General features: G+C 36.0%; 1 protein-coding gene across 1 annotated transcript in view; it reads left to right on the forward strand.

The window, feature by feature from the left end:
* TTN (titin) overlaps window positions 1-18,387 on the forward strand; it is a 325,691-nt gene that overhangs the window by 70,295 nt on the left and 237,009 nt on the right. The window contains exons 44-46 of the mRNA XM_027865699.1: window positions 2,345-2,401; window positions 14,675-15,731; window positions 15,843-17,584. Of these exons, the coding sequence (XP_027721500.1) occupies window positions 2,345-2,401; window positions 14,675-15,731; window positions 15,843-17,584 (2,856 nt within the window). The remainder of the gene's footprint in view (window positions 1-2,344; window positions 2,402-14,674; window positions 15,732-15,842; window positions 17,585-18,387) is intronic.

Raw genomic sequence — 18,387 nt, forward strand, 5'->3', positions numbered from 1 at the left:
AAGGATGCTGAGAAATTCTGTGCTGGAGATTAAAACCTCCATATCCCTGGAATCTCCTCTTCAGATGTGAATTTAAAGGAGAGAAATCATCCTCTAGATGTCTGAAATCTGTGTCTGCAGGCAGAGACACTGGTGAGCCATTTCCAAAGAGGAATGACAAAATGACTATGGGAAGAGGAAACTAATAAACTTCTAGACAAATTATGGATTATTGTGGTCTTAGGCTTCTCTGTATACTCTCTCTCTCGAGGCTCTACATCTGAAGTAGTGAACCAATGTAACTGGACCACAATCTCTGTGTTTCTCTTGTCATGGCACATCTTCCTCCTTGGCTTCACCTTTAGCTCAGTCTTACCCTCCACGCAGAGTGGAGAGAATCAGGTTAATGTTCATATTTCTTTTCATTATCTAGCAAATACTAGACATCTACTCAACAAAAGTTCATTTTTTAAACTTGATCCTATAGGTCAGATACTTAGGGTCTAGCTATGTATTTCCACCAAGACATTCCACGCAGAGAATTGACCCCTTAATTCCTCTGATTTTGGTAGCTGCTGGACTAACTCATCAGCCACAGTTGTATGATTCACTGATCATCTGAAGTTGATAGGTACATGCCATTCATATGACTACCACTATCACTGTCCTTTTTTTTTTAAATTGTGTAACTTCTAGTAAATGATAATGTATAACATCAAAGCATTTCATGACGACCACCTAACCCAACTTATTTAATAGGGCTGTAAATACCATGGTTAGGTTTTAAATTCAGAATTCAGTTGCTCATAATCTTCGTGCATTATTGGAGATTCCAAGCAGCAAAATGGTAGTCTGCTACTCTTTTAAGGTGCTAGCCACTCATTTGTGACTAGTACCTCATTGTACAAGTTCCTCATAGTGGATCAGTCCTGAGAACTTTGCTCTGGGAGATCCATGGAGAAGAAACTTTCAGCTTCTGTACATCACACTATCCCACTGTTTTGAGGGAACATCCTCAGAAAATCTAGAGTTCCTCGTCTCCAGCATAATTAACACCTAGGACCTCTGTGAGACAATATTTTTCTAATTCTAGGAAATAAAGTTGGTCTTCATCCAGCCCTAGTATGGCATAGAAACTCTTTAACAAATATTTCATAATCTCCTTGCTCAGCACGAATGATTTAATAGCCATCTAAGTTCAGATAGGAATACATAAAGTACATATGTATAAGTCATTATATGAATAGAGTCCTTATATATTTGATAATCACATAAATCGTATTCTTGGCTCTAGGACTAATGCACTTGGCATTTCTTTTTCATACTAATGACTTTATACTTTTCTAAATACAGTATGTACGTTTTATTCCTACAAACACAGCAAATCTAATGCTTTTCCCAACTTTATTCCTACCTAGCTAAGGAATCGCAAGACAGAGCAATTTCAAAAGTTACCCTTGGTTCAAATATTAAAAGCCTTAAAACACTCAAAGAATCCCATATTAAAACAACCAGAGAAGTAAAAATGGAATCTTCAAAGAAAACATCGAGTTTGTCACTAAACCCATCCTAAAGACCACAAGGAAATGACAAAGGAGCAGAAACTGCTATCCAGATGTTGTGGCCTGTGAAGACTTGGCTGAAAACTGGTACAATTGTATCAGCCAGCCCTTCTTGAGAAACTGCTTCCCAGATCCCATTAATAAAAGAAGGAGATTTGCCACCTTTTTGTGTCATAAACAGTGCACCTGCTCCTTAAGAAATGTGGCCCTGTAATCTGTTTGTAGTTAAGGAGCCTGAATTTTGTTCTTTGTAATAACATTGGCCATTGCAGTTTAAAGTTATTGAAAGTTGGTTCAAAACAGAATGGTATGTACGAATGCAGAATATTTAATTCACCTAAATGTGACAGGTTGGCAAATGCATGTTCCTTCCAAATGTGACTTCTTCTTGCTTTCAAGTGCTCAATCCTTGAGAAACAATAAAGAAAGAATATCCCTTTAGCTTGTGCATTGCTGTTCTGTATGTGTCCTTCTTGGTGTTTAAGGCATGTCCAGGCATGAATAATTATGAATTTAAAATGTGAAAATGGAAAACGCTATGGAGAACTTGAAATAAAAAAAAACCTGTTTGAAAATAATTTTCTCATGACATTTTCATAGATTTTATCAGATCATTGAATTGTTTTGGCATGGTTTTTTTTTGAAGTGGTCTCCTGTGTCACTACAATGTATTTGGGAAATTTCAACCCTACAGAACACTAATCAATGTCAAATGCAATCAATCACTACAAATCTCTCTCTCTCTCTCTCTCTCTCTCTCTCTCTCTCTCTCTCTCTCTCTCTCTCTCTCCCTCTCTCTCTCTCTCCAGAATCAATTCTTCAAGAGAGGATGGAACAGCAGATTGAGATGGAAGTGAAAGGTATAGTTATCAATGAATATAAAATTTAAGTAAAAATGGAAAGGATTGGTAGAATCCTGTTCTTCACTATTTTAATTTGTTTTCCTATAGTATTTAATGAAAAAGTATCTGTGTATGTGTATATATATTTCTCTTGGAGAATATATGAACTTGCTGCATGCTTGTTGTAAGTATGATGAAGGTTACTTGCTTTCCCCCTTCATTTAGGTTTATAATAATGTAAAGCTTTAATATCCATTCAACCATGTTCAACTTCTCATGCTTTGCAGCTATTTTCAAAAGCTTTTATTTAAATAAATAATTGTCATCTGAATGCATGAAATCTTAGAATAGAATGTTCTTATAAAAAGCATATTGAATTGATTAGTCAATAAGATAGATGCCTAACAGTCATTCTCAGAATGCATCGTGATGAATGAACTAGGATTGAAATGACATTTTATTTAGGTTGCGTGGAAATTGTCCATTTCCATTTCTATTTTACATTTCATGCACATACATCAATTTAACATGTTATGTCTCTTACACTGGCTTGCAGATAGCTTATGTGATCCTTATTGCCTGCTTTTCATTTCATAACATTGTGAATTTAGTGGCTGTATTAGTTCGAATAAACGCCTTCTTCATTTTATTTTAGCTAATTATTTATGGTTGCAATTCTTGAATATCATTCAAAATTATCTAATTCTCAAAAACAAAAACAAAAATTAAGCCTCTAACCCACAATCCAAAGAATCAGAAAGGGCGTTTATTCTACTCTCTGCAAGTCAGGTAAGACTTTCTTCTTAGCCTTCCAAGCACAAAACAGTTTTCTGCCAGCAAAACACACATGCACAGGAACATGATACTTTGAAATTCATTTTTGCTTATTCAAGAAGAAAGTTCAACAATCTGAAGAAAAGAACAGACAACGAACGATTTTCGTGTCAGAATCTTTAAAACAGAGCATGGTGTTGCGTTTATTCGAACAAATATGGTGAGTGAATTTTTTTTTTATGGATTTGTGAGACCTCTGTAGCATGTACTTTATTTCATTTCTTATATTGCCATTTCATTTATTTTCAATTTTTTAAAAAAAAATTATGGGAAATAGCAGAGGGCTTTGTAATGTGATTTTTCTCTTTTTTACAGAGTTGTTCTTCGAGGAAGAAGCTGGACATTTAGAAGGGGATATGAGAGAAGCTTTTTCAGATTCAGAAGACTGTTTAGGTCACAGCTTGGTGGCTGCTAAAAGATATGCTAAGAGAACAAACTCTTCTAGCTCCTGGCCTGAAAATTTTAAGCCTTCATTTACCCAAAAGCTTACATTTAAATATGCATTAGAAGGAGAACCAGTTGTTTTCCAATGTAGATTAATAGCCTGCCCAACACCCAAGATGACCTGGTTTCACAACAATAGGCCTATATCAACAAGTCTCAGAAGGGTGATAAAAACTGAAAATGATTTACACAATCATAGTTCTAGCCTAGAGGTTAAAAGTGTACAAGACAGAGATTCTGGAAGCTATAGATTATTTGCAATTAACAGTGAAGGATCAGCTGAGTCAACAGCATCATTACTTGTTGTTCAAAGGGAACAAGAAGGCAAATATTTGGAATTTTTTAAAAGGGCTAAGAAAACATGTGAAAGTATAGAGGCTTTAGCTGAGGGAACAGTAGAAGATAGGGTGAAGGTTGATCTTCGATTCATTGGCTCTCCTTTTAACAAAAAGCAAGATGTCAAACAAAAGGGGATAAGGAGAACCATACATTTCAAGAAAACCATCCCTGCCAAGAGAAAAGATTTCATGTGCAATGAAGACTATTTTGCAAGTAAATCTGAGGTACAGGAATGGTTTAGTGTAGGTGAGAGTTTTCTGGATGAGGAGACCAAAATGAAATTACAACGTTTACGGGAAGCTAAAAGAATTTTAATGGAAAAAAAGAAACTGCCTCCTTTAGATATATCTTCTGAAATGGATACAAGAATTCTGAAAAATGAAGCAAGTGATAAAGACAATGTGTCCTCTAGAGAAATGAGAAGCATTCCTATATCTTATCTAGATAGAAATAAGTATTATGTAGATGATTCTACTGAAGAAATTGGTGATTTTCAGAGTGATGTGGATAAAAGTTTAATGTCTGGAGAGCCTCCTGAAGGTCCCCAAACCATTTTTGAAGGAACAATTGATGAAGAAATCTCCCAAACCAATATTATGATGACACAAGATGTATTTCCAAGAGAAAGTTTTCAAGAAGATTCAAAAATTTCAGTCAGAACTGATTCAGTTACAGACAGTTTTCACAGTAAGGAAACATTTATTGAAGATACCCAAGCAGTAGAAGAACTTGCAGGGTTCATGAAAGAAAGTGTAACCCAAGAATCTTCAGGATGCATCAGCATTGGACAAATGAATGAAGAAATATGCACAATAGCCCCAAATAATCCTTTCACATCTGATGATATTTCATCATACACGAGTGAATCTTTTGCTACTTCTGAAAAAACTGAGAAAATTACAGAAGTAGACAGGCAGATAATAAGACAGGGAGGTTTGCCCCAAGTAAAGCACGCTGTTTCTATGAAAATTGATGAATCACAGACTGAGGTAGAGGAAAGAGCAACTCAATATGAAAGCCCTTTCCAGAAACGTTTGCAACGTTGCCCTCCTTCCTTTCTTCATGAACTTGAGTCTCAAGAAGTAAATGAAGGAGACTGTTGCATGTTTGCTTGCTTCTTTCAAGGATACCCACAACCCATAGCGACTTGGTATAATAATGATATACCAATCCCACGTAAACAAGAGTATACAATCCGAACTACTGAAGGTCATTCAACGCTAACTTTCTCTTCTGTTCTCCCTCAAAATGAGGGTTCTGTCACATGTGTGCTATTTAACCAATATGGAACAGTAAAAACTTCGGGCATGATTAAAGTGAAGGCCAAACAGAGGTTTGGTGGCGAACCACATAACACTTATCAGGACCCATCCTTTCAGGAGTATACTGAAGAGGAAGAGGAACTTCCATTAGCGTTTGACCAAATGAAAGAAGGCAGCCCAACCTTCCAGCAGGAAGGCAGATCAAATGTGTCCGTTTCAGAAGTTAACCCATCCGGGTCTCCCACTGCAGACTTAGAATTACTTTCATTTCCTGTAGAAATTCAGATAACGGCAGCTACCCTTACTCCTGAACAAGAAGAATTCAGAGAAGTGTTCCAACCAGTTGAATTTGTAACTAAAGTAGCATCTCAAGATCAAACTACTCGGTCTCCCAAACGCAAATTTACATTGTCTTTCAGTGAGCCACTGAAACTACTAGCAGAAATGCCCAAGTTTATCAAATGTAGAGAAGGGGATTCAGTAACACTTGAATGTTTAATATCTGGAGATCCTCAACCCATTGTAACTTGGTATCAAAATGGCACAGCCTTGAACCAGAGCCAAAGATTTGCATTTGAGGAAGAAGATGGTAGGTACAGGCTATATATCAATGAAGTAAGTTCTCAAGATTCTGGAAAATATACCTGCATTGCTGAAAACAACTCAGGAGTAGTAGAAAGTGTTTCAGATCTCATGGTAGAGCCTGTTCATCTTAGTTCCTATAACCAATTAGAAAACATTGGTGGTATTGAGATGGAACATTTCACAAACAGACAAGAACAAATGCAGGGAGAAAGTGCAGAAGCACATTTTTATAACTATTCAATTGACTCTCTTACAAGCAAACCTAATGTGAAAGAATATTCAGTAAAGGAATATTTTCAGAGTCTTGAGACTGTTCAGCAGCTACGGGAGAAAGATAAGGAGCATTGTGTATATTCCAAAGAAAAACCAGTTAGATTTATGCGAGGTGTGACAAAATCCGTAATAATCCATGAGCCTCCTCGAGTTGAAAACACAAATTTACAATGCCAGAGTAAAGGAAAGGACAGATCTGTAAGTGAACAAACAGAGTCAGAGAGAGATGAAGCCAGAGCTTATCCTTTTGAGATGGTGAAACAATTTGGTAAACAAGAGGGAATAGAAAAGGAAAATATTTGTGAACATAGAACAGCTGAATATTTGTCAAATATCCAGTTTGAAAGGACGATTCAAAGTTATACGGAGAAAGGTTCATCCATTATGGTATCTGAAGAGCCTTGCAATGGAAAAAGAGATTATGTAGGCAAAAAAGTGAAGAAAAAAAGACAGGGGCAACCCTTGGAAAAAGTAATCCATGAGGAGTATGGTTTTAGAAGTGCCACAAGTGAAGTCTCTGATGCATGCTACGAAGGATCAACAAGGACTCCATCTGAATCATTAGACTCAGGGTCATATGACCACCTGGTGGGTGAAACAACAGATATTGGAACTTATGTGAAAGCTGAAGTTGATTCACATAACTTTGAAATGAATTTGAAACTTCTCTCTTCTCCAACGGGGCAGAGTTTTGCAGAGAAAGAGAAGGAACAAGGGAAAGAGAGCTGTTTAGAAGATCAGGCACCAGCTGCTGAAAGTACTGAGCCTGGTAGATATATTAGATCAGATCTGAAGCAGTCTCACCCTCATGTAGAAGATGTGGAAGATGACAGCCAAGAATTAGAAATGGTAGAGCCAGAAGAAGTTGAAGACCAGAATCCTGCCTCTGAAATAAATGAACCTGATTTAGGGAGCATTGTATTTGATCTGAAACAAATTTATTCCCATTTGGGAAATACAGCTAAGGAATTGGAAGAGCAAGTTTATGAGCAACAGAAAGAAATATACTACAAGGATGAAATTCTTAATTCTAAAGCATTAAAATTGGATGTCTGTAATATATCAGAAAATGTGCAAAGTACCACATCGTTGACTGACCAAGAAATTCCATCTAGCCAGGAATTTTCCAATGGGCATGTGATTGAGGTGGAAAAAAGCAGTATTGATAAAGAGACATTATACCTTGAGAAAGAGGGCCCTTATCTTCAGGAGCATGGTTTTAGTATTTTGGAAACAGATTTTTCACTCAAGTCTAGGGCCGAGGAAACTCATCATGAAACACTTCCCTTGTTCCAAACCTTAGTACCTGAAAAATCAGAAACTGGGGTTGAAAGCTTCATATCAGACTTGAAAAAGGCTGCAAGTGAGGGAAGGTGTTTAATTACATCTGAAATTGAAGAAAAAGAAGAGCATATCTTAGTGCCTAAACCAACTTCATTTGAAGAGTTAGATATGAGACTGCAGAATTATGAAGGTGTCACTCCTGAAGAACACAGTAATGATCGAAATGAAACAGATGCACACCACAGAAAACTCTCTGCAAGTCAGTACTTCCCCTTTCTAATAACTGAAGAACACTTAGATCAAAATGGACAAGCAGCGAAAAGATCAGATGGTTTCAAAGAAGAAAAGGGTTGGGCAGACAATCAAATTGAAAAAGAAATGCCTTTACCCACTAATGAAACTTGCAGTATTACACAAAGAGAAACATGTCTTTCTGAAAATACTTCTAAACTAAATGAGGTACATACTACTGAAACAGAAGAATCAGAGACTTCCCTGGCAAAATACTTACTTTCTACTGAAAAGCAAGAGCCCCCTGATACCAAAGACAATAAGGCAGAACTCTTCCAAAATGAGTCAATTACTTCAATGGAGGTTGAAGATGTGACTTTCAACACTGTCTATGAATTTTATAACCAGCAACAAGAATCACTGACTCGTCCATTTTCTCCTGAATCAGATATGTCAATTGAGTTCGGAAGCACAATCAGTGAGGAAATCTCTGAATTAGACCAATTCTATACACCTCCATCATCAGTTGAACATTTTGAATCTCCTGTTTCACAAGAGTTACATTTTACTTCTCTGGATACAACTGAAAAATATTCCACACCATTAGAAGGAGAGGTAGCTGAAAGATATTCTACACCATCAGAAGGTGAAGTAGCTGAAAGATACACCACACCTTCAGAAGGAGAAAGTGCTGAGAGATATTCTACTCCTTCAGGAGGAGAAAGTGCTGAAAGATATTCTACTCCTTCAGGAGGAGAAAGTGCTAAGAGATATTCTACACCTTCAGGAGAAGAAACAATTGAAAGATATTCCACACCCTTAGGAGGACCAAAGCTTAATTTAAGTATAAGGAAGTCTCCAGCAAGGGAGGACAGCACACCAAATGAACTCTACCACACACCTACTGGAGAAAAGAGTCCAGTATATGATTTAGGGCGCTCAGAATCATTTGGTACACCTAATGAAGCAGTTGAACCAAAAGAAAATGAAATGCCACCATCATTTATCTCACCTCTGACCAAAAGACGAATCTTTGAAAATACAACGTTAGGTTTCATTGTTGAAGTTGAGGGACTCCCAGTTCCTGGTGTGAAATGGTATCGAAATAAATCATTGCTAGAACCAGATGAAAGAGTCAAAATAGAAAGGGTAGGCAATGTGTGTTCCCTGGAAATCTGCAACATTCAAAAGTCAGATGAGGGGGAATACATGTGCCATGCTGTGAATATCATAGGGGAAGCTAAAAGCTTTGCAAAAGTTGACATTTTGCCTCCAGACAAAAGAGCAGTGGCCCTCCCTCCTCCAGTAACATATCAGCATGTCATGGAGTTTGATTTGGAAAAAAATTCATCATCAAGGACACCTTCTCCTCAGGAAATTGTCCTAGAAGTTGAATTAGGGGAAAATGATGTTAAAGAATTTGAGAAGCAAGTGAAAATAGTCACAGTTCCAGAATTTACTTCTGATCATAAAAGCATGATTGTAAGTCTTGATGTTCTCCCTTTAAACTTAGTAGAGCCAAACATGGCCTTTATGGGAAATGAAAACAGAGATTTGAAGATTGATTTAGAAGTATTTGAAATGCCTCCACGTTTCACGAAGCCTATTTGTGATTATAAAGTACCAGAGAACTCAGAAGCTATATTTGAATGCTCAGTAATAGGCATTCCAACTCCAGTGATTAGATGGTATAAAGAATACACATATATTGAACCAGATAATACGAAATATGTGGTTAGTGATGAGAAGGGAAGTCATTCTCTTAAAATTCGGGGGGTTTGCCTTTTAGACAGTGCTACATATAGATGCAGAGCTGTGAATAATGTGGGTGAAGCTATTTGCAGGGGCTCTCTCACCATAGGAAATTCTGAAATTGTTGCAACAACATCAAGAAAAAGCAAAGTAACTGTAAGTAGTTTTAAGGAGAAAGCAGTCCTGAAAAGCAAATACTCAGATAGATTTTTTGAGTTTCATGTGGTAGAGGGACCTCCCAGATTTATGAAAGCTATTTCTGACTGTAGCTCACCTGTTGGTACAGCAGCTTACTTCCAATGTCTGGTTCGTGGTTCTCCCAAGCCCATGGTTAACTGGTACAAAGATGGAAAATTGGTTCAAGGAGATAGGTTCAGTTCTGAGGAAAGTGACACAGGTTTCCATAACCTCTTTATTACGAGTTTAATCCCAACTGATGAAGGCGAGTATAGGTGTGTAGCCACAAACCAGTTAGGAATGGCAGAGACCTGTGCCACTTTAACCTTAACTAAATTTTGTTGAGCAGTCTGGAAGTGCTAACCTCAAGGCCACCATCTCTTAACATCTGTGTAATTATTATAACAGTCTTAGATGCTCTCATATCTTCAACATCTATAGTCGTAGATGATGTCTCAGGTGTATCCATTTGTAAAGTCCATTTGAAAGTAGTACTTGTAATGCCCCATTGATGTCAGCTCTGCATGTAGAAATCCTATATTTTATTATATGTAAATATTCTGCTTTTCAAGTTGTTGAGTCCTCTTTTATGTATGTTAGTCTGTGAACAAATTTGTTAAATATCTCTTCGGTAATTTAGTTGTTTGTACTTCTAATTCACCTGTACTTTAGAAATCAAGTACAGTGAAATGTGGACCCCCACCCAAATGTTGCATTCCTCCTTCATGATAATGTGTCATTGGAACACATTCTCTTTTAGTGAGTAAAAGACCTGCAAATAAATTGTGTGTTCAAAGGAAAAGAGGTGAAATTGAGAACTATATCAGATGAGCAAGCAGAAAATCAGTAAAGGATTAGCATCACCTCTCTCTTCTATCTACATATGTTATAACCCATATTTGGAATTGTTCTTTTGAATTTATGACCATTATTAACTCTGACTTGAGAACAAACAAAAAAAAAAGGCAAAACTAACGCTGGCTAATTGGTAGCTAATTCTGTCTCTCCACTCTTTAAAGACACCAAAATTTTTTTTTCAAAATCTGATTGTCCCACAAACATATTTCAAAGGATTCATTGTTTTGTTCATCACAATTCAAAAGAATTATCTTAAGTGGTCTGTATTTGAACAGGATTCTACCAGCCATTTGCAGATAGGATTCCTACCTATAAATATGCACCACTCCAAGGTATGGGTAATAACATATATTCCAGTCTATTTACTAACAGTACAAGACAAAATGTCTCAACTTTTTCACTGAATTTTACTTTTAAATTAACAAGAAATTGTTCATGCAATATGCTAAGCCTTTATTATAGATTGTACTTCTTTAGAATGATTTTAACTGATCATTTTAAAATGACCATCTTTGAAATAATTATAACCTGAAGAAGTCATTTGAACTTCTATCTAAACATAGTCTTACAAACTGTAATTATTGAGAAGCTCTGTTTTCTCATCTATACAATGAGAGGGTTGGACTAGATAATCCTAAGGTACCTGCCAACTCTAAGTTTCTATGCTATGCAATGCTAGCATAAGACAAAAAATGAATTGAGAAATAGTTTTAGTTTTGTAGCAATGAGGAAATGAAATGGGATACAGTAATGGAAATATGAATCTTGATTCAACCTAACCATAAGCTGTTGCATTATTTTTATCTGGTTATGTAACAGTAAGGCTCTTCCATAATTATATATTACCCAAATTATTTGAACATTGTCTGAACAGCATCCAATAAATATATTTTAGCATGATAATTTAAAATTTAACCTCAAATAACATGTATATTCAGTATCTGTTTTTTCTGTATGGATCCTATATTTCCTTTGTTTAATATGTTTTTTACAATGGACTCTTTCTATCATTAAAACCCCCCAAACTTTTAAAACTAAAAGTTATAAGCAATAGAAGTCATAATGAATAGAATAACCCAAACTAAGAGGGTCAATGTTTGACACTGACATTCTCATAAAATCTTAAAATCAGTTTATTTAAAAAAAATAAGATCCAGTGCCTTGTTAATAAATAATTAATGGTATTCAAATAGTGCTTTAAGGTTATATAGCACTTTATGTATGTTCAATGATCGATTATTTACTGGACCCACAAAGAGTTTTGGTTGTGACGTTCAATGTTTTCTGATGTTAGAAAGAACTCATTGTATTAAACCATCTTAAGCTCAACTATGAGCTTTAAAAAAAAAAAGACTCTTGTTTCACTACTGTAAGCCATAAAAAGTTTTAATATGGAACACTCCTAACAATTCATTCACATTTAGTTTGCTAACCTTGTTCATGGTTAACATTTCACTTTGTCTTTTTCTAAATATTGAAAAATGAGAAAGAACAAATAAGATTCTTTGATTCAACATTGTGGTAAGTAGGAATAGTTTCATACTGTATATCCATATTCAATCCCTGTAGAAGTACTTGGGGAATGTAATAGGAAAACCTTAGATAAGTCATATATTGTAAATCAAAGATGCCACTAAAATGGTCACCAAAAGTATGTTAAATTGGAAGGCATATTTAGGACTCATTGACTAAAGTAATAAACAAGTGGTTCTATTCCATATGCTGACTGTGACTTTGGCCAGTGTTCTTATATTTCATAAATACTAGAATTTTATCTTTTAAAATAAATATACTTCCTGTACCTTCTTATATCACTAATGTAGTTCTGCAGAAGAGAATCAAGTATAAGACTGGTCTATCTTGTATATGGTTCAAGAGCAATTAGCTACTGAAGTAACAAAAGAATTGTACAGTACAAGATTGCCTTGTCTCCCAGAATGGATAATGAGGGCTACATTCAAACAGGAATGCAGAATAATTTAATACAAATATTCTTTCATTCTCTCAATCAGGGTACAGTAATTACTCCTATTCACTATTTTGTATTTGTATTTCAAATATTGCTGTATAGGTTTTCCTCACCCAATAAAACACTTTCAAATAGTAATGTTGGAATTTTTTTTTCATTTTCTGGCTCTTTAACTCTCTTTGCTTACCCAGTGAAAAGGCTTGTTGGATTAATCTTGTGCCAATCATCATGGTTAAAGTGATGCAAAGCTATGTACACTCTCCTTCAGGGATGCACTGCAAGATGGCAAAAAGTGGGTCAAAAAATCTTTTTTTTTCCTTCTGATCAGTCAAAATGTGATGGAAAAATGTTTTCTCACATTATCATCTAGAAATATTCTCATTCATCATAAAGATCTTTTTTCAAAAACACTTCCTTAGCAACTCAAAATAAAAACATTTTCTATGAACACTCAATTTTTAACAGCTTTGGTTTGAAGGCATTTTGTGGCAACATGTTTCATTTTGGAAATAATGATTTGGGCTTCATAATAATATCAAGTGAAATTTCAGGCATTAAAAATTTTTTTAAATGATCATGAGTCACAGTTATCTAAACTTTTAGCAGCAGTTATCCAAGGCAGTTCAGTGTTATATATGTGAACAAACAAAAGATGGTGTTCAACATTGGAGTAAAAGTGAAACATCAGTCAAAAAAAAGATTTTTTTGGATGTTTTGCCAATGTTTTAAAATTTGGATCAAATATCTCAGGCTTTATCTGTGTGTTTGAAATTTTGTAGACATGGTCTCAGTGAACCAGAAAGTTATTTTTTTAGGAAGAGAAATCTATTTTCAGCTTTATTGATATCTTTTTTCTATCTGTACTTTTACATTGCCCCAGTTACTTGCCTAAACAGTTCAAAATTAAAATGAAATTTGAACTTATTAGTAATGAATTAATAATAGGCCATCTATCATTCTGTGCTGACAATTAAATTAAAATATTTTTTTATTAGGAGATGGTTGAATAAAATGTCTTTGTCTAATCTTCTTATAAAATTTAATGGGGAAAAGTTGAAATTGGGTCACAGGACTAAGTTCTTTTTCTTCCTGCAGGGAGGAAGTGAAGTTCAATGGGAAGAGATCGAGGTTTAGTGTCAGAGGACTTGGGTTTGAAACCCAGCTCTGCCATTAACTAGGTGTATGGCCTTGGCCAAGGTCAATTAACTTTTCTGAGCCTCAGGTTTCTCATCTAGACTCTAAGGTCCTTTCCCTCTAGATGTATTATCCTATGACTTTTCTATATCTTTCTTTTGTACAGTTTTTTTCGTAATAGTGAAAGTAAAAATGCCTAATAGCTAAGTCAATTTTTTCTCAATCCCAGGAAAATAGCACTTTACTTTCTACTATAGATGTTCATTTTTATGTTTCAGTCTGACTTCTACTGAAAAGCATAGAGAAAGAAAAGAGCAGACCTGTCCAAAATGACAGTTTTCTTTCAATCCCAGTTACCCAAGGGACACCCAGTAGTAAGCCAGTATCGTCTCAATACCCTGTGAAGCTAATCTCAATATAAAAGATATATTGACTGCAAAGACCTTTCCTTTTTACTTCAATAATTCCTATGTCATTTACTGAATGAAGATCTCTGTAACTCCAAGTGGATTAAAATTTTTTTGGCATAAACATGTATTAATATCCTAGGTAAAATAGTAACACAGATAAGAGTTAATTTTAGGAGGCCTAGCCAATGCAATTGACAATCATTGACTCCATGGTGCTTTTAGGAGAATTATTCTTTATGAATAATATACATTTTGCGGCATGCTGCTTGATAAAAAAATTCTGTGCTACAATAGGGAGTCTGGAAAATAAATCACATGCTTTAACTCTGGCTCTGCCATTTTGAGAATTTAAATTAAATAGTTTAGGTTTCTATTTTAAGTATTTAAATATTTTAAATTAGCAAACTTTATGAACTCTTCATTTATATATACCACAGAAACATACAAAAGTACATTTAAAATTTATTAACTTTTAAGTATTAGAAAAGAGGCATATCAAAAACTATGTCCCTATAGTGTCTTTCAGGATTTAATTTCATATAACTGAATTAAAAGTAAAAAAAAACTTTTTAAAATCTCAAAAATCACCTTATAAGAGTCTACTGATATAAAAAACACAAATTTCTATCAGTTATTGTATGTTTTAATCCTTTTACTTTGATTTTTTTAGTTTTTTTACATTTAATTTTATAGTGAAGCATCTTTTTTTTAAAAAAAAATGATCATTTCCCCCATACAGAGTATTCTAGTTCTGTTCTATCTGCTGAGGAAGAAAGCCTCCAAACTTACAACACCGATCTTCAGTTGTCTGATAGAGATAAAACAATTGAACTTGTACCAGAGTCTTCCACTTGTTCAAGTAAATTTGATTTGCAAATGGAGGGGAGTGCCCCAGAGTTCACCAAAAAAGTGTCTGATGTTGAAATAAGCTTAGGGGATGTAACTAGACTTTCTGTGACAGCCATTGGCAAGCCAAAACCTAAAATTCAGTGGTTCTTCAATGGAATACAGTTAACAACATCTACCGCCTACAAATCTGTATTTGATGGAAATGATTACAGTTTGATCATTATAGATACCACATTTGAGGATGAAGGAGAGTATACTTGCATTGCCAGCAATGAATATGGAAAGGCAGTATGCAGTGCCCATTTAAAGGTAAAGTCAAAAGTGAAGGACTGCAAAGATGATGAAGCAGAACCCACAGTGGAGAAAACTTTGGAACAGCTTGGAGGTCCAGGTCCCCCTTGGTTCATTAAAACGTTGGAATCAGTTCAGTGTATTGAAGGTCTTCCTGCTGTCTTTGAGTACATAGTGCTTGGAGAACCAGCTCCTCAAATTCGGTGGTTCAAAGAAGACAAACAGCTTTCTACCAACATATATTTTACTATCATTCATAATCCAGATGGCTCGGGAACATTTATTGTAAATGATCCTCAAAGCCAAGACAGTGGTATGTATGTCTGTAAAGCCATAAATACATGGGGGGAATGCATATCTACTGCTGAACTTCTTGTACTTTCAGAAGACCTTGATCTAGCTGATTCACCTGTTATAGCGAAGTTGACACAAGCAGTTCCTGAAGATCTGAACCTTCCTGAAACAGATTTACCCTCTAAGAATGACCCAGACATATCAGCCTCAGAAGCAGAAACTGAGTCATTTGTAAAGGATGTCATTTTGAAAGCTGCTTTAATCGCTGAAGAAAAGCAGCAGTTTTCATATGAGCATGCTGTGAATATACATGCAGTAAACACTAATGTAACTTCAGAGACCCAAGAAGACAAAGAATTTTTTAATTTGCAGATTGTACAGAAACAAATAGCATTATCCAAGGTTGATTCACCATCAGATGACCAACCAGCCTTCCCCAAAATCCCAGTTTTACTGCAATCCAGTGTCACAGAAGACCAAAATAGCCTCTCTTCTGAAAGTACCAGTGAACTCCCATCCACTGACTGGTCAATGGGTATTCCACCTGTCAAAGAAGTCTCTCCTACACTGCAACAGCAAACTGGACAACCCCATAAAACCCTCCCCAAAGAAGATGTTCTAACTTTTCAAAAACCTCCATCGGAAGCTGTCTCATCATGCACTGACCAAATGTTTCAAGGTGTTGTGACCACCAAAGACAGTGGCATGTTCACAGAAGAGCAACTCCAAACTATGCCAACCAGCCCTGAAATGAGTTATCCACAATCTATAAGTGAACCCCAGCCTTGCTTGTATTCCAGCAATGTGACTGAAGAAATACCTCTCCCAAAAGAAACTGTGATCCCTGTGGCAGATCAAGAAAAGAGAGTGACTGTCCAAGATCTAGAAACACAAGCTATTCTGCAGTTACCCACTGTAACTGAGAATCAGAGTCTAGATGAAGGGTCTATAGACAGTTTCAAGGGTATTGAAACTGTGGTCCCTGAGATGAGCCAGGAACCACAGTTTCTTTCAGAAAATGTGTGCACCAAAGAACATGATATCCTTGCAGTGCGTACAGATCAATTAGAAACTGTGGTTCAAGATTTTGCAGCCAGAATTCAGGAAGGGCAGTCTGTAAGGCTTCCTCTATCACTAGAGGAAAAGCAAATACTCAGAAAAGAACATGTGTATGAGTGGTCAAGGTCAGAAACCCAAATTACTGAGTACAAAAAGCAACTTAAAGGAATACAGAGCATACATCAGGTTCAGGGAAGTGACATCCTTTCTAAGGAGAAGCAGTTTGCCCCTGTTGTTCCAGAGCAGTATAAACTTGACATGAAGGTTCAGCTCCGAAGGGCTCTGCAAGCTGCCATCGCCAGTGAACAGCCTAGCATCTTCTCTGAATGGCTGAAAAACATCGATAAGGTTGAAGTCAAGACTGTAGCACCCACCACAGAGCCTAAACAAATAATGTGCACCTATCTCATAACCACAGTGAATTCTGTTACAGAAGAAATCACTGTTGTCATTGAAGGGATTGACTTTCAGAGAACTAACTTGGAAACGGAACTTAAGGATACTTTATGGTCTGTCATCTATGAGGAAAGAAACATAATAGTAGCAGACCAAACCGTCCCTCTGTTAGTTACTACAACAGGCTTACAGGAAGAAGCTGATTTTTCCTCAGATGCACAACAGGTTGAGGTAACCACTGCACCAGAAGTAAGGCCTGACAACCTTATTTCAATGGAAGACGTCATTTCTTTTCTTGTAGAAAGTCAGGTCAAAGAAATAGAGACCACAGCAGAGGTGCCACTAGCTTCTGTCCTCACTGAAAAGCAAGATGATGAAATAAAATTGGCAGAGGAAAAGGAGGACCTCTCTGTTGAGAACAGCATGGAAAACAACACGGCTGCAACCAAAAAGCCAGAAGAGTGTCCAGCTGGAAATAAATGTCCAGTTATACAGAAGCATTTGGTAGACTCCATTGCAGAAGAAGGCGATATTGTACACTTCACATTGCAAATTACCAATTCCAAAGAGGTAAACTGGTATTTTGGGAGTAAACTGATTTCTCCAGATGAAAGATTCAAGTGTTTACAAGATCATGACACATACACGCTAATCATTGATAAAGTGAGCAAGGAGCTACACCAAGGAGACTATAGCTGTGAGGCACTTAATGAAAGTGGAAAGACCTCAACTTCTGCAAAACTCACAATAATAAAAAGAGGTTGGATTCTGAAGACAAAATATTCACAACTAATATTCACTTGGTTGCAATGATTTTGAGCTCTCACTGAGTGTCATCTTTTCTGCCATTGTAGATGATAGATTAAATAAGAGTATTCATGAAGCAATAGACCTAATCATGGTTTTAAATTTTCTTCCTTTCCCCTCATGCAGTGCTTTTTCAGTAACTTGCTACCATTTTTGTTTCACCATTTGTTTTTTGAAAACAGAAATGTACATTTTTATTGCTTTCTCTATGTATTTTAAATATAGTGCCCCTTTAGCCTTTTTCTAAAAGGAAATATTCTTAAATAGTCTTCTGTAATGAGAAAGCAACTTAACAGAATCACTTCTGCATATAAGGTACCAATTAGCAATCCCATATCAACAATTTCAACTGTATTCCTTAAAAACCATGATTAGCTGTCCCTGTGTACTTTTAAATCACGTTTTCTTACTTTTGGTTTTTGCTGTATCATCTTTTAAAATTTAATTTTTCTTCACATTTTGTTTTTCAGTGTTGCAGCACGATGGGGTGCACAGAATTCATAGCATGCTATGCATGTTAACTAGTGTTATCACATCCCAGTAATTATTAGGTTTTCCTGACTGACAGCAGAGTTCCCTCTAAGTATGTCAAATACATTTTCCCCCCATTGACTTTCACTTAGAACATTTTTTTTCCTAGTCACGCTCTTGTAATGCTTGCAATCAGTTTCAGGGCATCACTCCATTAACAGCCACAGTTCAGAGAAACAAAACTCACAAGACAAAATTTCCTGACAAAATTATGTTTCCATTTCT

The sequence above is a fragment of the Vombatus ursinus genome, unplaced genomic scaffold, assembly GCF_900497805.2.
Source record: "Vombatus ursinus unplaced genomic scaffold, bare-nosed wombat genome assembly UNPS02014779.1, whole genome shotgun sequence".
Lineage (NCBI taxonomy): Eukaryota > Metazoa > Chordata > Mammalia > Diprotodontia > Vombatidae > Vombatus > Vombatus ursinus.